Source organism: Chrysemys picta, chromosome 2, assembly GCF_011386835.1.
Source record: "Chrysemys picta bellii isolate R12L10 chromosome 2, ASM1138683v2, whole genome shotgun sequence".
Classification (NCBI taxonomy): Eukaryota; Metazoa; Chordata; order Testudines; family Emydidae; genus Chrysemys; species Chrysemys picta.
In genome coordinates, this window is record NC_088792.1 from 290,533,162 (window position 1) to 290,556,751 (window position 23,590).

The following is a 23,590-nucleotide window of genomic DNA, read 5'->3' on the forward strand; positions in this document are numbered from 1 at the left end:
GAATGGACTGGGGCGGGTTCCTGGCTGAGTGATTTGTAGAGTGATCTCTTCTCTTCTCTCTCTGCAGAGAGGCGGGCGCTGCCCCAGGAGGTGAGCGAGGCCCCACCGTCACCGGAGGGGAGCGCAGAGCACCAGGGCAGACAGCATGGCGCACAAGCAGGCAGTGAATGGACATGCCACCCCCACAGCTCACCCAGACGACACCCCAGGAGGGAGTCACTTCCATCAGGACATGCAGCCTGGCAAGCAGGGACAGAGGGGTGTGGAGCCCCACGGAGTCAGAGAGCCCCGGCCGGAGACCGGGACCATTGCTGGGGTGTACGTGGAGGCTTCCAAGAAGACAATGAGTTTTTATGATGCCACCAGAGAGCATTTCCTGATGTCTGAGCCAGCACTTGCTCTTCTGGAGGCTCAGGCAGCCACAGGCTCCCTCATTGACCCGGTGCGAAACAAGCGGCTCTGCGTGGCCGAGGCCGTGAGACTGGGGCTGGTGGGCCTGGAGCTGAAAGAAAAGCTGCTGTCTGCAGAGAGAGCAGCAACTGGCTTCATGGACCCCTACACGGATGAGAAGATCTCGCTCTATCAAGCCATCCAAAAAGAGCTGCTCGGGCGGGAGCAGGGTGCCCGTCTGCTGGAGGTCCAGATCGCCACAGGGGGCCTCGTGGATCCAGCCACCGGCCACCGCGTCCCCATGGAGGTTACCTACGAGCAGGGACACTTTGGTGACGAGATGAGCCAGCTCCTTTCTGACCCCAGCTCTGCTGCTGCCAGAGGGTTTCTTGACCCAAACACCAGCGAGAGGGTCACCTATCGGGAGCTTAAGAAACGATGCATGATCGATCCGGCCACAGGGCTCCTCCTCTTGCCTCTGAAAATCACCTTCCCGGGGCTGAGAGGGAGAGTGAGCAGCAGTGAGTTGCTCAGCTCCAGCATCATCGACATGGAAACGTTCAGGGCCCTCCAGGAAGGCCGGGTCTCCGTCCAGGAGGTAGCAGAGATGGACCATGTTCAGCAGTACCTGGAGGGCACGGGAGGCATTGCAGGTGTTGCCGTACTGCCTATCGGTGAGAGGAAGAGTCTGTACCAGGCGCTGACAGAGCACCTCCTCATGCCAGGCACAGCACTGGCCCTCCTGCAGGCCCAGGCTGCCACTGCCTGCCTGACAGAGCCCACCAAGAACCAGAGACTCTCAGTTGACGATGCTGTCAAGGCTGGTGTGGTTGGGCCGGAGCTCTATGAGAAGCTGTCATCCGCTGAGAGAGCCGTCACTGGGTACCGAGACCCCTGCACTGGGGAGCTGCTCTCTCTGTTTCAAGCCATGAATAAGGGGCTCGTTGCCAGGGCCCAGGGGACTTACCTACTGGAGGCCCAGCTGGCCACCGGTGGCCTCATCGATCCAGTCCACAATCACCGTGTCCCAGTGGAGATGGCCTGCCAACGGGGCTACCTCGATGAAGAGATGAAGCGGCTCCTCTTCCATCCCACCCATGACATCAAAGGGTTCTTTGACCCCAACACGAAGGAGACCGTGATGTACGCAGAGTTATTGGAGAGGTGCGTCACTGACCCAGACACCGGTCTCCGCCTGCTGCCACTCTTCGGAGATGATGGGGAAGGGTCTCGGGGCGTGCAGTCCTTCATTGACCACAGGACCCGAATGGCTTTGGAAAAAACAACAGTACCTGTGGCCTGTGGCAAATTCAAGGGGAAGTCGGTGTCGCTCTGGAAACTCCTCTTCTCAGACTATTTCACAAGTGCACAAAGGGCCACGCTTACCCAGCAGTGCCGCACCGCGACTCTCTCCCTCCAGGAACTGGCTAAGACCGTCAGCACCACCGTTCAGCAAATGGCTTCCACTGCCAATATCACCTTTGAAGGCCTGAGGCACAAGGTGACCCCTAGCCAGCTCCTGAGTGCTGAAATCATCAACAGGGATTTGTTTGAGAAGCTGAGCCAAGGGGAGACATCCGCCAGAGAAGTTGTCGGCATGGACACAGTCAGGAAGTACCTGGAAGGGACAGGCAGTATCAGTGGGCTGCTGCTGCCCGATTCCCAGGAGAAAATCAGCATCTACCAGGCAAAGAGGAAAGGCCTTCTAATGCCAGGGACGTCCCTCATCCTCCTCGAGGCACAGGCTGCCACTGGATTCATCATCGACCCAGCTGCAAACAAGAAATATTCCGTGGAGGAGGCTCTGCGAGCCAGCGTCATCGGCCCAGATATTTACAACAAGCTGCTGGCAGCACAGAAAGCAGTCACTGGCTACAAAGACCCCTACACCGGCAACAAGATCTCCCTCTTCCAGGCCATGAGCAAAGGCCACATTGTCAGAGACCACGGCATCCGCCTGCTGGAGGCCCAGATTGCCACCGGCGGCATCATCGACCCCGTGCACAGCCACCGAATCCCCGTGGAGGTGGCTTACAAGCGGGGCTACTTCGACAAGAAGATGAACTTGATCCTCTCTGACCCCAGCGACGACACCAAGGGCTTCTTCGACCCCAACACGCACGAGAACCTCACGTACTTGCAGCTGAAGGAGAAGTGCATCACAGAGCCCTCCACCGGACTCTGCCTCCTGCCTCTGAACAGCAAGAAGCGGCAGTTCATCAATGACACCACCAAACAAGCCTTCAGGAGCACGTGGCTCCTCGTGAAGTACGGGAGGTTCCGAGGAGAAAGGGTCTCTGTGTGGGACCTGTTGAACTCTGAGTATTTCAGCGAGGGAAAGCGGCGGGAGATATTTAATCACTACCAGCTGCGGAAGCTCACCCTGGAGCAGATCAGACTCATGTTGGAGGAAGAGATGAAAAAATGGGCCCACATCAAATTCCCAGCCATGAGAGGCAGCGTCACGGCCTACCACCTGCTAGAAACTGGCATCATAGACAAGGCCCTGTTCGAGAGGGTGCTGGAGGGAGCTGTGAGCCCAGAGGACGTCCTGCGCATGGACTCTGTCCGGAAATACCTCTATGGCTCCGGCAGCATTGGGGGGATCGTGCTCCAGCCATCAAACCAGAGAATGAGCATCTATGAAGCCATGAAGCAGAAGATTGTGATGCCAGGGGTGGCTCTCCCACTGCTCGAGGCCCAGGCCGCTACTGGTTTCGTCATCGACCCAGTGAACAACCAGAAGCTGTGCGTTGATGAAGCCGTAAGGGAAGGGGTTATCGGGCCAGAACTCCATGAGAAACTGCAGCACGCGGAAGGAGCTGTAATGGGCTATAAAGACCCTTTCACTGGGGAAAAGATCTCCCTCTTCCAAGCCATGAAGAAGGGCCTCATCGCCGACAAACAGGCTGTTCAGCTCATGGAAGCCCAAATTGCCACAGGAGGCATCATTGACCCCCACCGCGGCCACTATGTCCCTGTGGAATTTGCCCAGAAACAAGGCTACTTGGATGAGGACATGAGCAAAACTCTCTCTAGTGCCTCTGATAATACCAGGGTCTACTGTGTCCCCAACAGCAAGGAGCCTATGACCTACGCTCAGCTCATCACGCGTTGCCAGAAGGACAAAAACTCTGGTCTCCACTTGCTGCCTTTGCCACAGACAGCTGTGCCTGTCCGCACGGATGAACAGATCCAGCAGCTATTCAAGGAGACCATGGTGAAGGAGAAAGGGGTCTCCCTCTGGGAGCTGATCCACTCTGGCTACTTCACTGAGGAGCAGAGAAATGACTTTGTGGAGAAGTACCGGTCTGAGGACGTGTCTGTCTGGCAGCTGGTCACTCTTGTCCTGAAGCTTGTTGAGGAAATAGAGATGAAAGCCCATACCCACATCACCTTTGAAGGCCTGAGGGGCAGTGTGCCTGCCGTCTGGCTGCTCGATGCTGGCATCATTACCGAGAAGATGTTCGAGGATCTGGCTCAGGGAACACAAACGGCCACAGAAGTAGCCGAGATGGAGAGCGTGAAGAGATACTTACAGGGCACGGGGAGCATTGCTGGGATTTTCCTACAGGCCTCCAAGAAGAGGATGAGCATTTACCAAGCAATGAAAAACAATCTCCTCCTGCCAGGGACAGGGGTGTTGTTGCTAGAGGCTCAAGCAGCTACAGGAGCTGTTATAGATCCAGTAACAAACCAGAAACTTGGTGTGGAGGAGGCCGTCAAAGCAGCCATTGTCGGTGAGGAACTCATGGAGAAGCTGCTTCTAGCAGAGAGAGCAGTGACCGGTTACACAGACCCATACACGGGGAACTCAATCTCAGTCTGTCAAGCAATCAGGAAAGGCCTTATTCCCATGAGCGATGGTGTTCCCTTAATAGAGGCCCAGCTGGCTACAGGAGGGGTCATCGATCCCATCCACCATCATCATCTTCCTCTTCCTGCAGCCTACATGCACGGCTTTTATGATGAAGAAATGAACCAGGCCCTATCCCAGCCCACTGACAACACCAAAGTCTTCTTTGATCCAAACACAAAGGAAAACTTGACCTACCAGCAGCTGAAAGACAGGTGTGTCCCTGATGCTGAAACAGGCCTCTGGCTATTACCTCTGTCTGAAACTGCAGCATTCTATGTGGACAAACAAACCATGGAGGTGCTGAAGTCTGTGACAGTCTGTGTAGCAGTAGGACGGTTCAAAGGGCAGACAGTTTCCCTCTGGGACCTTCTCAACTCCGAGTACATCACAGACTGCAAGCAGAGAGAGCTGGTGGGATTATACAAAGTGGAGAATGCTGTGGCCCTGCAAGAAATCATCACCAGCGTTACCACAATCATTGAAGAAACTGAGAAGCAAGGCAAGAGGTTCACGTTCAAGGGCCTGCGGAAGCAGGTGTCTGCCAGTGACCTCTTCCAGTCTCAGCTGATAGACAAGAAAACCCTGGATGAACTCAAGCAGGGACAGAAAACTGTCAAAGAAGTCACAGAGATGGACTCCGTCCGGAGATACCTGGAGGGGGGTAACTTCATAGCTGGAGTGTTAGTACAGCCAGCCAAGGAGAAGATGAGCATCTACCAGGCTATGACGAGAGGAATGCTGAGGCCGGGCACCGCGCTGGTGTTGCTGGAGGCTCAGGCTGCTACCGGGTTCATTATTGACCCGGTGAAGAACAAGAGGCTGTCAGTGGAGGAGGCACTCGCTGCTGGGCTCATTGGACAACAGGTCTATGAGAAGCTGCTGTCTGCAGAGAGAGCGGTGACCGGCTACACTGACCCCTTCACAAAAGGCCAAATCTCCCTCTTCGAAGCCATGAACCAGGGGCTTATCCTCAAGAGCCACGGCGTCCGCCTGCTGGAGGCCCAGATCGCCACCGGCGGCATCATCGACCCCGTGCACAGTCACCGCCTCCCCGTGGAGGTGGCGTACAAGCGGGGCTACTTCGACGAAGAGATGAACCGCATCCTCTCTGACCCCAGCGACGACACCAAGGGCTTCTTCGACCCCAACACTCACGAGAACCTCACCTACCTACAACTCCTGGAGAGATGTGTCCAAGACCCTGAGACTGGGCTGTACATGCTCCAAATAGTAAAGCATGGGGGGACATACTTCTATATCGATGAGTCAATGAAACACTTTTTACGCTCAAAACCCATTAAAATGCAAGTTGGGAAGTTCAAAGGCCAAACAGTGTCCCTCTGGGACCTGCTCTGCTCTCAGTACATCTCAGAACAGAAAAGAAAAGAACTAGTGAAGCAATATAAATGTGAAACCCTCACAATAGAACAGCTCATCACAGCCATCACCACCATCATTGAGGAAATGGAACTCAGAACCCAAGCCCTCAAGGTTAAAGGCCTCAGAGGACATGTATCTGTGTCAGAGTTATTCAACGCTGAGATAATTGACAAGACAACACTGGACAATCTGCAAAAAGGAACTCTCACAGTCCATAAACTCACACAAATGGACTCTGTCAAGAGGTATCTGGAAGGAACTGGCTGCATTGTTGGAGTTCTGCTGCCAGCCAAGAAAGAGAAGATGAGCATCTACCAGGCCCTAGAGAGAGGTCTCCTAACACCAGAATCAGCGCTGGTGCTGCTGGAGGCGCAGGCTGCCAGCGGCTTTATCACCGACCCGCTGAAGAACGAGAAGCTGTCCGTCGATGAAGCCGTCTCCGCCGGCCTGGTGGGCCGTGAGATTCACGAGAAGCTGCTCTCTGCAGAGAGAGCAGTGACCGGCTACACTGACCCCTACACGGGCAACAAGATCTCCCTCTTCCAGGCCATGAAGAAAGACCTGATAGTCAAAGACCACGGCATCCGCCTGCTGGAGGCCCAGATCGCCACCGGCGGCATCATCGACCCCATGCACAGTCACCGCCTCCCCGTGGAGGTGGCGTACAAGCGGGGCTATTTGGACGATGACACATTTCTTCTTCTTTCTGATCCAGAACATGGTAACAAAAGCTTTATGGATCCTAACACCCATGAAAAACTCAGTTATGCCCAGCTCCTGCAGAGATGTAGCAAAGACCCAGACACAGGACTCTGCCTGCTGCAGATAACAGAAAAGAAGGAAGACTATTTCTACATTGATGAGCACACAAAAAATACACTGTTATTAACCATGGTTCAAGTACCGGTAGGGAAATACAAAGGACATACTCTCTCTCTATGGGAACTCCTGTGTTCTGATTATATCAGTGAGGAAAAGAGGAAGGAATTGGTAAAACAATACAAAAAAGAATCCACAGTTATCCTACAAAAGATCACTGATACAATCTTAACCATTATACATGAAAAAGAGAGGAGCAGAAAAGATATCTGGTTCCAGGGAATCAGACAACAAATCACTGCATCAGAACTATTCAACGCACAGATAATTACCAAAGACACAATGGAAAAGCTAGAGGAAGGAAAACAGACTGCAAAAGATATAGCAAACATGGATTCCGTAAAGAGATACCTGGAAGGAACTAGCTGCATTGCCGGAGTCCTGGTGCCGTCCAACACGGACCCGTCCAAGACAGAGAAGATGAGCATCTACCAGGCCATGGGGAAGGGCATTCTGAGGCCGGGCACCGCGCTGGTGCTGCTGGAGGCGCAGGCTGCCAGCGGCTTTATCACCGACCCGCTGAAGAACGAGAAGCTGTCCGTCGATGAAGCCGTCTCCGCCGGCCTGGTGGGCAGTGAGATTCACGAGAAGCTGCTCTCTGCAGAGAGAGCAGTGACCGGCTACACTGACCCCTACACGGGCAACAAGATCTCCCTCTTCCAGGCCATGAAGAAAGACCTGATAGTCAAAGACCACGGCGTCCGCCTGCTGGAGGCCCAGATCGCCACCGGCGGCATCATCGACCCCGTGCACAGTCACCGCCTCCCCGTGGAGGTGGCTTACAAGCGGGGCTACTTCGACGAAGAGATGAACCGCATCCTCTCTGACCCCAGCGACGACACCAAGGGCTTCTTCGACCCCAACACTCACGAGAACCTCACCTACATGCAGCTCCTCAGCAGATGCGTCCCAGACCCAGACACGGGGCTCCTGATGCTTCAGCTGATGCACAAAGGCTCCGTGCTCTTCCAGCTAGATGAAAAAACACGAACCTGCTTACAGTCTGCCCCTGCCACCGTCAGCGTGGGACTCTTCCAGGGGCAGAACGTGACCGTGTGGGAGCTTCTCTTCTCCAGATACGTCCCTGACCAGAAAAGGCAGGAGCTTCTGAAGAAGTACAAAGCGGGGACGCTAACCATTCAGGAAATGACAACCATCATCACCACCCTCATCACCGAGGCAGAGCAAAAGAGCAGCCGAGAGCCCAGGCCCGTGAAAAGTCCGAGCACGCAACGGGCAACGTCACAGAAGGCCGAGGCTGCCCATTCGCAGAGAGATGAAAAACGGGAAAAGGCCTTAAAGACTACGACAGTCGACGGGCCGGGGGGCGAGTTCCAAGGGCGAAAGGTCTCTGTGTGGGATCTGCTCTTCTCCAAATACGTCCTTGAAGAGAAAAGACAAGAGCTTCTGAAGAAGTACAAAGCAGGGACGCTAACCATTCAAGAAATGATAACCGTCCTCACCACCATCATCACCGAGACAGAGAAAAAGAGCGGCAAACAGCCCAGCGGGGTGGAAGGCCCCTGCCGAGAGGAGAGAACATCCGGGAGAGCTGCCAGCGCCCCTTCTCCACAGGACCAACAAGCGGAAAAGACTCTCCGGCTCGCGACCGTCGACGTATCGGTCGGCGAGTTCCAAGGGCGAAAGGTCTCCGTGTGGGAACTTCTCTTCTCCAAATACCTCTCGGAAGAGAAAAGGCAGGAGCTCCTGGAGAAGTACAGAGCGGGGACCGTGACTCTGGAGGAGCTGGTCAGAATCCTCACCACCATCGTTGAGCAGACAGAAGAGAGAAGCAGCAAAGTGAAGTTCTCAGGCCTCAGGAGGCAGGTGACTGCCTCAGAGCTGTTCAGCTCTGACATTATTGACCAGGACACGCTGACTGAACTCACCCAGGGCACCAAGACGGTGCAGGAGATCACGGAAATGGATTCCGTAAAGAGATACCTGGAAGGAACTAGCTGCATTGCCGGAGTCCTGGTGCCGTCCAACACGGACCTGTCCAAGACAGAGAAGATGAGCATCTACCAGGCCATGGGGAAGGGCATTCTGAGGCCGGGCACCGCGCTGGTGCTGCTGGAGGCGCAGGCTGCCAGCGGCTTTATCACCGACCCGCTGAAGAACGAGAAGCTGTCCGTCGATGAAGCCGTCTCCGCCGGCCTGGTGGGCAGTGAGATTCACGAGAAGCTGCTCTCTGCAGAGAGAGCAGTGACCGGCTACACTGACCCCTACACGGGCAACAAGATCTCCCTCTTCCAGGCCATGAAGAAAGACCTGATAGTCAAAGACCACGGCGTCCGCCTGCTGGAGGCCCAGATCGCCACCGGCGGCATCATCGACCCCGTGCACAGTCACCGCCTCCCCGTGGAGGTGGCTTACAAGCGGGGCTACTTCGACGAAGAGATGAACCGCATCCTCTCTGACCCCAGCGACGACACCAAGGGCTTCTTCGACCCCAACACTCACGAGAACCTCACCTACATGCAGCTCCTCAGCAGATGCGTCCCAGACCCAGACACGGGGCTCCTGATGCTTCAGCTGATGCACAAAGGCTCCGTGCTCTTCCAGCTAGATGAAAAAACACGAACCTGCTTACAGTCTGCCCCTGCCACCGTCAGCGTGGGACTCTTCCAGGGGCAGAACGTGACCGTGTGGGAGCTTCTCTTCTCCAGATACGTCCCTGACCAGAAAAGGCAGGAGCTTCTGAAGAAGTACAAAGCGGGGACGCTAACCATTCAGGAAATGACAACCATCATCACCACCCTCATCACCGAGGCAGAGCAAAAGAGCAGCCGAGAGCCCAGGCCCGTGAAAAGTCCGAGCACGCAACGGGCAACGTCACAGAAGGCCGAGGCTGCCCATTCGCAGAGAGATGAAAAACGGGAAAAGGCCTTAAAGACTACGACAGTCGACGGGCCGGGGGGCGAGTTCCAAGGGCGAAAGGTCTCTGTGTGGGATCTGCTCTTCTCCAAATACGTCCTTGAAGAGAAAAGACAAGAGCTTCTGAAGAAGTACAAAGCAGGGACGCTAACCATTCAAGAAATGATAACCGTCCTCACCACCATCATCACCGAGACAGAGAAAAAGAGCGGCAAACAGCCCAGCGGGGTGGAAGGCCCCTGCCGAGAGGAGAGAACATCCGGGAGAGCTGCCAGCGCCCCTTCTCCACAGGACCAAGAAGCGGAAAAGACTCTCCGGCTCGCGACCGTCGACGTATCGGTCGGCGAGTTCCAAGGGCGAAAGGTCTCCGTGTGGGAACTTCTCTTCTCCAAATACCTCTCGGAAGAGAAAAGGCAGGAGCTCCTGGAGAAGTACAGAGCGGGGACCGTGACTCTGGAGGAGCTGGTCAGAATCCTCACCACCATCGTTGAGCAGACAGAAGAGAGAAGCAGCAAAGTGAAGTTCTCAGGCCTCAGGAGGCAGGTGACTGCCTCAGAGCTGTTCAGCTCTGACATTATTGACCAGGACACGCTGACTGAACTCACCCAGGGCACCAAGACGGTGCAGGAGATCACGGAAATGGATTCCGTAAAGAGATACCTGGAAGGAACTAGCTGCATTGCCGGAGTCCTGGTGCCGTCCAACACGGACCCGTCCCAGACAGAGAAGATGAGCATCTACCAGGCCATGGGGAAGGGCATTCTGAGGCCGGGCACCGCGCTGGTGCTGCTGGAGGCGCAGGCTGCCAGCGGCTTTATCACCGACCCGCTGAAGAACGAGAAGCTGTCCGTCGATGAAGCCGTCTCCGCCGGCCTGGTGGGCAGTGAGATTCACGAGAAGCTGCTCTCTGCAGAGAGAGCAGTGACCGGCTACACTGACCCCTACACGGGCAACAAGATCTCCCTCTTCCAGGCCATGAAGAAAGACCTGATAGTCAAAGACCACGGCGTCCGCCTGCTGGAGGCCCAGATCGCCACCGGCGGCATCATCGACCCCGTGCACAGTCACCGCCTCCCCGTGGAGGTGGCTTACAAGCGGGGCTACTTCGACGAAGAGATGAACCGCATCCTCTCTGACCCCAGCGACGACACCAAGGGCTTCTTCGACCCCAACACTCACGAGAACCTCACCTACATGCAGCTCCTCAGCAGATGCGTCCCAGACCCAGACACGGGGCTCCTGATGCTTCAGCTGATGCACAAAGGCTCCGTGCTCTTCCAGCTAGATGAAAAAACACGAACCTGCTTACAGTCTGCCCCTGCCACCGTCAGCGTGGGACTCTTCCAGGGGCAGAACGTGACCGTGTGGGAGCTTCTCTTCTCCAGATACGTCCCTGATCAGAAAAGGCAGGAGCTTCTGAAGAAGTACAAAGCGGGGACGCTAACCATTCAGGAAATGACAACCATCATCACCACCCTCATCACCGAGGCAGAGCAAAAGAGCAGCCGAGAGCCCAGGCCCGTGAAAAGTCCGAGCACGCAACGGGCAACGTCACAGAAGGCCGAGGCTGCCCATTCGCAGAGAGATGAAAAACGGGAAAAGGCCTTAAAGACTACGACAGTCGACGGGCCGGGGGGCGAGTTCCAAGGGCGAAAGGTCTCTGTGTGGGATCTGCTCTTCTCCAAATACGTCCTTGAAGAGAAAAGACAAGAGCTTCTGAAGAAGTACAAAGCAGGGACGCTAACCATTCAAGAAATGATAACCGTCCTCACCACCATCATCACCGAGACAGAGAAAAAGAGCGGCAAACAGCCCAGCGGGGTGGAAGGCCCCTGCCGAGAGGAGAGAACATCCGGGAGAGCTGCCAGCGCCCCTTCTCCACAGGACCAAGAAGCGGAAAAGACTCTCCGGCTCGCGACCGTCGACGTATCGGTCGGCGAGTTCCAAGGGCGAAAGGTCTCCGTGTGGGAACTTCTCTTCTCCAAATACCTCTCGGAAGAGAAAAGGCAGGAGCTCCTGGAGAAGTACAGAGCGGGGACCGTGACTCTGGAGGAGCTGGTCAGAATCCTCACCACCATCGTTGAGCAGACAGAAGAGAGAAGCAGCAAAGTGAAGTTCTCAGGCCTCAGGAGGCAGGTGACTGCCTCAGAGCTGTTCAGCTCTGACATTATTGACCAGGACACGCTGACTGAACTCACCCAGGGCACCAAGACGGTGCAGGAGATCACGGAAATGGATTCCGTAAAGAGATACCTGGAAGGAACTAGCTGCATTGCCGGAGTCCTGGTGCCGTCCAACACGGACCCGTCCAAGACAGAGAAGATGAGCATCTACCAGGCCATGGGGAAGGGCATTCTGAGGCCGGGCACCGCGCTGGTGCTGCTGGAGGCGCAGGCTGCCAGCGGCTTTATCACCGACCCGCTGAAGAACGAGAAGCTGTCCGTCGATGAAGCCGTCTCCGCCGGCCTGGTGGGCAGTGAGATTCACGAGAAGCTGCTCTCTGCAGAGAGAGCAGTGACCGGCTACACTGACCCCTACACGGGCAACAAGATCTCCCTCTTCCAGGCCATGAAGAAAGACCTGATAGTCAAAGACCACGGCGTCCGCCTGCTGGAGGCCCAGATCGCCACCGGCGGCATCATCGACCCCGTGCACAGTCACCGCCTCCCCGTGGAGGTGGCTTACAAGCGGGGCTACTTCGACGAAGAGATGAACCGCATCCTCTCTGACCCCAGCGACGACACCAAGGGCTTCTTCGACCCCAACACTCACGAGAACCTCACCTACATGCAGCTCCTCAGCAGATGCGTCCCAGACCCAGACACGGGGCTCCTGATGCTTCAGCTGATGCACAAAGGCTCCGTGCTCTTCCAGCTAGATGAAAAAACACGAACCTGCTTACAGTCTGCCCCTGCCACCGTCAGCGTGGGACTCTTCCAGGGGCAGAACGTGACCGTGTGGGAGCTTCTCTTCTCCAGATACGTCCCTGACCAGAAAAGGCAGGAGCTTCTGAAGAAGTACAAAGCGGGGACGCTAACCATTCAGGAAATGACAACCATCATCACCACCCTCATCACCGAGGCAGAGCAAAAGAGCAGCCGAGAGCCCAGGCCCGTGAAAAGTCCGAGCACGCAACGGGCAACGTCACAGAAGGCCGAGGCTGCCCATTCGCAGAGAGATGAAAAACGGGAAAAGGCCTTAAAGACTACGACAGTCGACGGGCCGGGGGGCGAGTTCCAAGGGCGAAAGGTCTCTGTGTGGGATCTGCTCTTCTCCAAATACGTCCTTGAAGAGAAAAGACAAGAGCTTCTGAAGAAGTACAAAGCAGGGACGCTAACCATTCAAGAAATGATAACCGTCCTCACCACCATCATCACCGAGACAGAGAAAAAGAGCGGCAAACAGCCCAGCGGGGTGGAAGGCCCCTGCCGAGAGGAGAGAACATCCGGGAGAGCTGCCAGCGCCCCTTCTCCACAGGACCAACAAGCGGAAAAGACTCTCCGGCTCGCGACCGTCGACGTATCGGTCGGCGAGTTCCAAGGGCGAAAGGTCTCCGTGTGGGAACTTCTCTTCTCCAAATACCTCTCGGAAGAGAAAAGGCAGGAGCTCCTGGAGAAGTACAGAGCGGGGACCGTGACTCTGGAGGAGCTGGTCAGAATCCTCACCACCATCGTTGAGCAGACAGAAGAGAGAAGCAGCAAAGTGAAGTTCTCAGGCCTCAGGAGGCAGGTGACTGCCTCAGAGCTGTTCAGCTCTGACATTATTGACCAGGACACGCTGACTGAACTCACCCAGGGCACCAAGACGGTGCAGGAGATCACGGAAATGGATTCCGTAAAGAGATACCTGGAAGGAACTAGCTGCATTGCCGGAGTCCTGGTGCCGTCCAACACGGACCCGTCCAAGACAGAGAAGATGAGCATCTACCAGGCCATGGGGAAGGGCATTCTGAGGCCGGGCACCGCGCTGGTGCTGCTGGAGGCGCAGGCTGCCAGCGGCTTTATCACCGACCCGCTGAAGAACGAGAAGCTGTCCGTCGATGAAGCCGTCTCCGCCGGCCTGGTGGGCAGTGAGATTCACGAGAAGCTGCTCTCTGCAGAGAGAGCAGTGACCGGCTACACTGACCCCTACACGGGCAACAAGATCTCCCTCTTCCAGGCCATGAAGAAAGACCTGATAGTCAAAGACCACGGCGTCCGCCTGCTGGAGGCCCAGATCGCCACCGGCGGCATCATCGACCCCGTGCACAGTCACCGCCTCCCCGTGGAGGTGGCTTACAAGCGGGGCTACTTCGACGAAGAGATGAACCGCATCCTCTCTGACCCCAGCGACGACACCAAGGGCTTCTTCGACCCCAACACTCACGAGAACCTCACCTACATGCAGCTCCTCAGCAGATGCGTCCCAGACCCAGACACGGGGCTCCTGATGCTTCAGCTGATGCACAAAGGCTCCGTGCTCTTCCAGCTAGATGAAAAAACACGAACCTGCTTACAGTCTGCCCCTGCCACCGTCAGCGTGGGACTCTTCCAGGGGCAGAACGTGACCGTGTGGGAGCTTCTCTTCTCCAGATACGTCCCTGACCAGAAAAGGCAGGAGCTTCTGAAGAAGTACAAAGCGGGGACGCTAACCATTCAGGAAATGACAACCATCATCACCACCCTCATCACCGAGGCAGAGCAAAAGAGCAGCCGAGAGCCCAGGCCCGTGAAAAGTCCGAGCACGCAACGGGCAACGTCACAGAAGGCCGAGGCTGCCCATTCGCAGAGAGATGAAAAACGGGAAAAGGCCTTAAAGACTACGACAGTCGACGGGCCGGGGGGCGAGTTCCAAGGGCGAAAGGTCTCTGTGTGGGATCTGCTCTTCTCCAAATACGTCCTTGAAGAGAAAAGACAAGAGCTTCTGAAGAAGTACAAAGCAGGGACGCTAACCATTCAAGAAATGATAACCGTCCTCACCACCATCATCACCGAGACAGAGAAAAAGAGCGGCAAACAGCCCAGCGGGGTGGAAGGCCCCTGCCGAGAGGAGAGAACATCCGGGAGAGCTGCCAGCGCCCCTTCTCCACAGGACCAAGAAGCGGAAAAGACTCTCCGGCTCGCGACCGTCGACGTATCGGTCGGCGAGTTCCAAGGGCGAAAGGTCTCCGTGTGGGAACTTCTCTTCTCCAAATACCTCTCGGAAGAGAAAAGGCAGGAGCTCCTGGAGAAGTACAGAGCGGGGACCGTGACTCTGGAGGAGCTGGTCAGAATCCTCACCACCATCGTTGAGCAGACAGAAGAGAGAAGCAGCAAAGTGAAGTTCTCAGGCCTCAGGAGGCAGGTGACTGCCTCAGAGCTGTTCAGCTCTGACATTATTGACCAGGACACGCTGACTGAACTCACCCAGGGCACCAAGACGGTGCAGGAGATCACGGAAATGGATTCCGTAAAGAGATACCTGGAAGGAACTAGCTGCATTGCCGGAGTCCTGGTGCCGTCCAACACGGACCCGTCCAAGACAGAGAAGATGAGCATCTACCAGGCCATGGGGAAGGGCATTCTGAGGCCGGGCACCGCGCTGGTGCTGCTGGAGGCGCAGGCTGCCAGCGGCTTTATCACCGACCCGCTGAAGAACGAGAAGCTGTCCGTCGATGAAGCCGTCTCCGCCGGCCTGGTGGGCAGTGAGATTCACGAGAAGCTGCTCTCTGCAGAGAGAGCAGTGACCGGCTACACTGACCCCTACACGGGCAACAAGATCTCCCTCTTCCAGGCCATGAAGAAAGACCTGATAGTCAAAGACCACGGCGTCCGCCTGCTGGAGGCCCAGATCGCCACCGGCGGCATCATCGACCCCGTGCACAGTCACCGCCTCCCCGTGGAGGTGGCTTACAAGCGGGGCTACTTCGACGAAGAGATGAACCGCATCCTCTCTGACCCCAGCGACGACACCAAGGGCTTCTTCGACCCCAACACTCACGAGAACCTCACCTACATGCAGCTCCTCAGCAGATGCGTCCCAGACCCAGACACGGGGCTCCTGATGCTTCAGCTGATGCACAAAGGCTCCGTGCTCTTCCAGCTAGATGAAAAAACACGAACCTGCTTACAGTCTGCCCCTGCCACCGTCAGCGTGGGACTCTTCCAGGGGCAGAACGTGACCGTGTGGGAGCTTCTCTTCTCCAGATACGTCCCTGACCAGAAAAGGCAGGAGCTTCTGAAGAAGTACAAAGCGGGGACGCTAACCATTCAGGAAATGACAACCATCATCACCACCCTCATCACCGAGGCAGAGCAAAAGAGCAGCCGAGAGCCCAGGCCCGTGAAAAGTCCGAGCACGCAACGGGCAACGTCACAGAAGGCCGAGGCTGCCCATTCGCAGAGAGATGAAAAACGGGAAAAGGCCTTAAAGACTACGACAGTCGACGGGCCGGGGGGCGAGTTCCAAGGGCGAAAGGTCTCTGTGTGGGATCTGCTCTTCTCCAAATACGTCCTTGAAGAGAAAAGACAAGAGCTTCTGAAGAAGTACAAAGCAGGGACGCTAACCATTCAAGAAATGATAACCGTCCTCACCACCATCATCACCGAGACAGAGAAAAAGAGCGGCAAACAGCCCAGCGGGGTGGAAGGCCCCTGCCGAGAGGAGAGAACATCCGGGAGAGCTGCCAGCGCCCCTTCTCCACAGGACCAACAAGCGGAAAAGACTCTCCGGCTCGCGACCGTCGACGTATCGGTCGGCGAGTTCCAAGGGCGAAAGGTCTCCGTGTGGGAACTTCTCTTCTCCAAATACCTCTCGGAAGAGAAAAGGCAGGAGCTCCTGGAGAAGTACAGAGCGGGGACCGTGACTCTGGAGGAGCTGGTCAGAATCCTCACCACCATCGTTGAGCAGACAGAAGAGAGAAGCAGCAAAGTGAAGTTCTCAGGCCTCAGGAGGCAGGTGACTGCCTCAGAGCTGTTCAGCTCTGACATTATTGACCAGGACACGCTGACTGAACTCACCCAGGGCACCAAGACGGTGCAGGAGATCACGGAAATGGATTCCGTAAAGAGATACCTGGAAGGAACTAGCTGCATTGCCGGAGTCCTGGTGCCGTCCAACACGGACCCGTCCCAGACAGAGAAGATGAGCATCTACCAGGCCATGGGGAAGGGCATTCTGAGGCCGGGCACCGCGCTGGTGCTGCTGGAGGCGCAGGCTGCCAGCGGCTTTATCACCGACCCGCTGAAGAACGAGAAGCTGTCCGTCGATGAAGCCGTCTCCGCCGGCCTGGTGGGCAGTGAGATTCACGAGAAGCTGCTCTCTGCAGAGAGAGCAGTGACCGGCTACACTGACCCCTACACGGGCAACAAGATCTCCCTCTTCCAGGCCATGAAGAAAGACCTGATAGTCAAAGACCACGGCGTCCGCCTGCTGGAGGCCCAGATCGCCACCGGCGGCATCATCGACCCCGTGCACAGTCACCGCCTCCCCGTGGAGGTGGCTTACAAGCGGGGCTACTTCGACGAAGAGATGAACCGCATCCTCTCTGACCCCAGCGACGACACCAAGGGCTTCTTCGACCCCAACACTCACGAGAACCTCACCTACATGCAGCTCCTCAGCAGATGCGTCCCAGACCCAGACACGGGGCTCCTGATGCTTCAGCTGATGCACAAAGGCTCCGTGCTCTTCCAGCTAGATGAAAAAACACGAACCTGCTTACAGTCTGCCCCTGCCACCGTCAGCGTGGGACTCTTCCAGGGGCAGAACGTGACCGTGTGGGAGCTTCTCTTCTCCAGATACGTCCCTGACCAGAAAAGGCAGGAGCTTCTGAAGAAGTACAAAGCGGGGACGCTAACCATTCAGGAAATGACAACCATCATCACCACCCTCATCACCGAGGCAGAGCAAAAGAGCAGCCGAGAGCCCAGGCCCGTGAAAAGTCCGAGCACGCAACGGGCAACGTCACAGAAGGCCGAGGCTGCCCATTCGCAGAGAGATGAAAAACGGGAAAAGGCCTTAAAGACTACGACAGTCGACGGGCCGGGGGGCGAGTTCCAAGGGCGAAAGGTCTCTGTGTGGGATCTGCTCTTCTCCAAATACGTCCTTGAAGAGAAAAGACAAGAGCTTCTGAAGAAGTACAAAGCAGGGACGCTAACCATTCAAGAAATGATAACCGTCCTCACCACCATCATCACCGAGACAGAGAAAAAGAGCGGCAAACAGCCCAGCGGGGTGGAAGGCCCCTGCCGAGAGGAGAGAACATCCGGGAGAGCTGCCAGCGCCCCTTCTCCACAGGACCAAGAAGCGGAAAAGACTCTCCGGCTCGCGACCGTCGACGTATCGGTCGGCGAGTTCCAAGGGCGAAAGGTCTCCGTGTGGGAACTTCTCTTCTCCAAATACCTCTCGGAAGAGAAAAGGCAGGAGCTCCTGGAGAAGTACAGAGCGGGGACCGTGACTCTGGAGGAGCTGGTCAGAATCCTCACCACCATCGTTGAGCAGACAGAAGAGAGAAGCAGCAAAGTGAAGTTCTCAGGCCTCAGGAGGCAGGTGACTGCCTCAGAGCTGTTCAGCTCTGACATTATTGACCAGGACACGCTGACTGAACTCACCCAGGGCACCAAGACGGTGCAGGAGATCACGGAAATGGATTCCGTAAAGAGATACCTGGAAGGAACTAGCTGCATTGCCGGAGTCCTGGTGCCGTCCAACACGGACCCGTCCCAGACAGAGAAGATGAGCATCTACCAGGCCATGGGGAAGGGCATTCTGAGGCCGGGCACCGCGCTGGTGCTGCTGGAGGCGCAGGCTGCCAGCGGCTTTATCACCGACCCGCTGAAGAACGAGAAGCTGTCCGTCGATGAAGCCGTCTCCGCCGGCCTGGTGGGCAGTGAGATTCACGAGAAGCTGCTCTCTGCAGAGAGAGCAGTGACCGGCTACACTGACCCCTACACGGGCAACAAGATCTCCCTCTTCCAGGCCATGAAGAAAGACCTGATAGTCAAAGACCACGGCGTCCGCCTGCTGGAGGCCCAGATCGCCACCGGCGGCATCATCGACCCCGTGCACAGTCACCGCCTCCCCGTGGAGGTGGCTTACAAGCGGGGCTACTTCGACGAAGAGATGAACCGCATCCTCTCTGACCCCAGCGACGACACCAAGGGCTTCTTCGACCCCAACACTCACGAGAACCTCACCTACATGCAGCTCCTCAGCAGATGCGTCCCAGACCCAGACACGGGGCTCCTGATGCTTCAGCTGATGCACAAAGGCTCCGTGCTCTTCCAGCTAGATGAAAAAACACGAACCTGCTTACAGTCTGCCCCTGCCACCGTCAGCGTGGGACTCTTCCAGGGGCAGAACGTGACCGTGTGGGAGCTTCTCTTCTCCAGATACGTCCCTGACCAGAAAAGGCAGGAGCTTCTGAAGAAGTACAAAGCGGGGACGCTAACCATTCAGGAAATGACAACCATCATCACCACCCTCATCACCGAGGCAGAGCAAAAGAGCAGCCGAGAGCCCAGGCCCGTGAAAAGTCCGAGCACGCAACGGGCAACGTCACAGAAGGCCGAGGCTGCCCATTCGCAGAGAGATGAAAAACGGGAAAAGGCCTTAAAGACTACGACAGTCGACGGGCCGGGGGGCGAGTTCCAAGGGCGAAAGGTCTCTGTGTGGGATCTGCTCTTCTCCAAATACGTCCTTGAAGAGAAAAGACAAGAGCTTCTGAAGAAGTACAAAGCAGGGACGCTAACCATTCAAGAAATGATAACCGTCCTCACCACCATCATCACCGAGACAGAGAAAAAGAGCGGCAAACAGCCCAGCGGGGTGGAAGGCCCCTGCCGAGAGGAGAGAACATCCGGGAGAGCTGCCAGCGCCCCTTCTCCACAGGACCAACAAGCGGAAAAGACTCTCCGGCTCGCGACCGTCGACGTATCGGTCGGCGAGTTCCAAGGGCGAAAGGTCTCCGTGTGGGAACTTCTCTTCTCCAAATACCTCTCGGAAGAGAAAAGGCAGGAGCTCCTGGAGAAGTACAGAGCGGGGACCGTGACTCTGGAGGAGCTGGTCAGAATCCTCACCACCATCGTTGAGCAGACAGAAGAGAGAAGCAGCAAAGTGAAGTTCTCAGGCCTCAGGAGGCAGGTGACTGCCTCAGAGCTGTTCAGCTCTGACATTATTGACCAGGACACGCTGACTGAACTCACCCAGGGCACCAAGACGGTGCAGGAGATCACGGAAATGGATTCCGTAAAGAGATACCTGGAAGGAACTAGCTGCATTGCCGGAGTCCTGGTGCCGTCCAACACGGACCCGTCCAAGACAGAGAAGATGAGCATCTACCAGGCCATGGGGAAGGGCATTCTGAGGCCGGGCACCGCGCTGGTGCTGCTGGAGGCGCAGGCTGCCAGCGGCTTTATCACCGACCCGCTGAAGAACGAGAAGCTGTCCGTCGATGAAGCCGTCTCCGCCGGCCTGGTGGGCAGTGAGATTCACGAGAAGCTGCTCTCTGCAGAGAGAGCAGTGACCGGCTACACTGACCCCTACACGGGCAACAAGATCTCCCTCTTCCAGGCCATGAAGAAAGACCTGATAGTCAAAGACCACGGCGTCCGCCTGCTGGAGGCCCAGATCGCCACCGGCGGCATCATCGACCCCGTGCACAGTCACCGCCTCCCCGTGGAGGTGGCTTACAAGCGGGGCTACTTCGACGAAGAGATGAACCGCATCCTCTCTGACCCCAGCGACGACACCAAGGGCTTCTTCGACCCCAACACTCACGAGAACCTCACCTACATGCAGCTCCTCAGCAGATGCGTCCCAGACCCAGACACGGGGCTCCTGATGCTTCAGCTGATGCACAAAGGCTCCGTGCTCTTCCAGCTAGATGAAAAAACACGAACCTGCTTACAGTCTGCCCCTGCCACCGTCAGCGTGGGACTCTTCCAGGGGCAGAACGTGACCGTGTGGGAGCTTCTCTTCTCCAGATACGTCCCTGACCAGAAAAGGCAGGAGCTTCTGAAGAAGTACAAAGCGGGGACGCTAACCATTCAGGAAATGACAACCATCATCACCACCCTCATCACCGAGGCAGAGCAAAAGAGCAGCCGAGAGCCCAGGCCCGTGAAAAGTCCGAGCACGCAACGGGCAACGTCACAGAAGGCCGAGGCTGCCCATTCGCAGAGAGATGAAAAACGGGAAAAGGCCTTAAAGACTACGACAGTCGACGGGCCGGGGGGCGAGTTCCAAGGGCGAAAGGTCTCTGTGTGGGATCTGCTCTTCTCCAAATACGTCCTTGAAGAGAAAAGACAAGAGCTTCTGAAGAAGTACAAAGCAGGGACGCTAACCATTCAAGAAATGATAACCGTCCTCACCACCATCATCACCGAGACAGAGAAAAAGAGCGGCAAACAGCCCAGCGGGGTGGAAGGCCCCTGCCGAGAGGAGAGAACATCCGGGAGAGCTGCCAGCGCCCCTTCTCCACAGGACCAACAAGCGGAAAAGACTCTCCGGCTCGCGACCGTCGACGTATCGGTCGGCGAGTTCCAAGGGCGAAAGGTCTCCGTGTGGGAACTTCTCTTCTCCAAATACCTCTCGGAAGAGAAAAGGCAGGAGCTCCTGGAGAAGTACAGAGCGGGGACCGTGACTCTGGAGGAGCTGGTCAGAATCCTCACCACCATCGTTGAGCAGACAGAAGAGAGAAGCAGCAAAGTGAAGTTCTCAGGCCTCAGGAGGCAGGTGACTGCCTCAGAGCTGTTCAGCTCTGACATTATTGACCAGGACACGCTGACTGAACTCACCCAGGGCACCAAGACGGTGCAGGAGATCACGGAAATGGATTCCGTAAAGAGATACCTGGAAGGAACTAGCTGCATTGCCGGAGTCCTGGTGCCGTCCAACACGGACCCGTCCCAGACAGAGAAGATGAGCATCTACCAGGCCATGGGGAAGGGCATTCTGAGGCCGGGCACCGCGCTGGTGCTGCTGGAGGCGCAGGCTGCCAGCGGCTTTATCACCGACCCGCTGAAGAACGAGAAGCTGTCCGTCGATGAAGCCGTCTCCGCCGGCCTGGTGGGCAGTGAGATTCACGAGAAGCTGCTCTCTGCAGAGAGAGCAGTGACCGGCTACACTGACCCCTACACGGGCAACAAGATCTCCCTCTTCCAGGCCATGAAGAAAGACCTGATAGTCAAAGACCACGGCGTCCGCCTGCTGGAGGCCCAGATCGCCACCGGCGGCATCATCGACCCCGTGCACAGTCACCGCCTCCCCGTGGAGGTGGCTTACAAGCGGGGCTACTTCGACGAAGAGATGAACCGCATCCTCTCTGACCCCAGCGACGACACCAAGGGCTTCTTCGACCCCAACACTCACGAGAACCTCACCTACATGCAGCTCCTCAGCAGATGCGTCCCAGACCCAGACACGGGGCTCCTGATGCTTCAGCTGATGCACAAAGGCTCCGTGCTCTTCCAGCTAGATGAAAAAACACGAACCTGCTTACAGTCTGCCCCTGCCACCGTCAGCGTGGGACTCTTCCAGGGGCAGAACGTGACTGTGTGGGAGCTTCTCTTCTCCAGATACGTCCCTGACCAGAAAAGGCAGGAGCTTCTGAAGAAGTACAAAGCGGGGACGCTAACCATTCAGGAAATGACAACCATCATCACCACCCTCATCACCGAGGCAGAGCAAAAGAGCAGCCGAGAGCCCAGGCCCGTGAAAAGTCCGAGCACGCAACGGGCAACGTCACAGAAGGCCGAGGCTGCCCATTCGCAGAGAGATGAAAAACGGGAAAAGGCCTTAAAGACTACGACAGTCGACGGGCCGGGGGGCGAGTTCCAAGGGCGAAAGGTCTCTGTGTGGGATCTGCTCTTCTCCAAATACGTCCTTGAAGAGAAAAGACAAGAGCTTCTGAAGAAGTACAAAGCAGGGACGCTAACCATTCAAGAAATGATAACCGTCCTCACCACCATCATCACCGAGACAGAGAAAAAGAGCGGCAAACAGCCCAGCGGGGTGGAAGGCCCCTGCCGAGAGGAGAGAACATCCGGGAGAGCTGCCAGCGCCCCTTCTCCACAGGACCAAGAAGCGGAAAAGACTCTCCGGCTCGCGACCGTCGACGTATCGGTCGGCGAGTTCCAAGGGCGAAAGGTCTCCGTGTGGGAACTTCTCTTCTCCAAATACCTCTCGGAAGAGAAAAGGCAGGAGCTCCTGGAGAAGTACAGAGCGGGGACCGTGACTCTGGAGGAGCTGGTCAGAATCCTCACCACCATCGTTGAGCAGACAGAAGAGAGAAGCAGCAAAGTGAAGTTCTCAGGCCTCAGGAGGCAGGTGACTGCCTCAGAGCTGTTCAGCTCTGACATTATTGACCAGGACACGCTGACTGAACTCACCCAGGGCACCAAGACGGTGCAGGAGATCACGGAAATGGATTCCGTAAAGAGATACCTGGAAGGAACTAGCTGCATTGCCGGAGTCCTGGTGCCGTCCAACACGGACCCGTCCAAGACAGAGAAGATGAGCATCTACCAGGCCATGGGGAAGGGCATTCTGAGGCCGGGCACCGCGCTGGTGCTGCTGGAGGCGCAGGCTGCCAGCGGCTTTATCACCGACCCGCTGAAGAACGAGAAGCTGTCCGTCGATGAAGCCGTCTCCGCCGGCCTGGTGGGCCGTGAGATTCACGAGAAGCTGCTCTCTGCAGAGAGAGCAGTGACCGGCTACACTGACCCCTACACGGGCAACAAGATCTCCCTCTTCCAGGCCATGAAGAAAGACCTGATAGTCAAAGACCACGGCGTCCGCCTGCTGGAGGCCCAGATCGCCACCGGCGGCATCATCGACCCCGTGCACAGTCACCGCCTCCCCGTGGAGGTGGCTTACAAGCGGGGCTACTTCGACGAAGAGATGAACCGCATCCTCTCTGACCCCAGCGACGACACCAAGGGCTTCTTCGACCCCAACACTCACGAGAACCTCACCTACATGCAGCTCCTCAGCAGATGCGTCCCAGACCCAGACACAGGGCTCTGTTTGCTGAAGGTGGGGATGGACTAATTATATTTCATTTCATCACTCTGATCCCAGTTTTGTTTTGTTTTGCAAATAGCACTTTTCATCCCTTTGTGTCCACTCAGTCTGTCTCTGTGAGCACCAGAATTCTGTCCCTCTGATGGTGTGGTGAAGTTCCCAGCGTGCTTTGCAGAACGAAGATCTTAGTGATTCTTCTCTTTATTATCACCCCCTTTTACC

At 56.5% G+C, this 23,590-nt stretch overlaps 1 protein-coding gene across 1 annotated transcript in view; it reads left to right on the forward strand.

The window, feature by feature from the left end:
- EPPK1 (epiplakin 1) overlaps positions 1-23,462 on the forward strand; it is a 42,527-nt gene extending 19,065 nt beyond the window's left edge. The window contains exon 2 of the mRNA XM_065586421.1: positions 68-23,462. Within this exon, the coding sequence (XP_065442493.1) occupies positions 146-23,395 (23,250 nt within the window). The 5' untranslated portion in view covers positions 68-145 and the 3' untranslated portion in view covers positions 23,396-23,462. The remainder of the gene's footprint in view (positions 1-67) is intronic.
- The last annotated feature ends 128 nt before the right edge of the window (positions 23,463-23,590 follow it).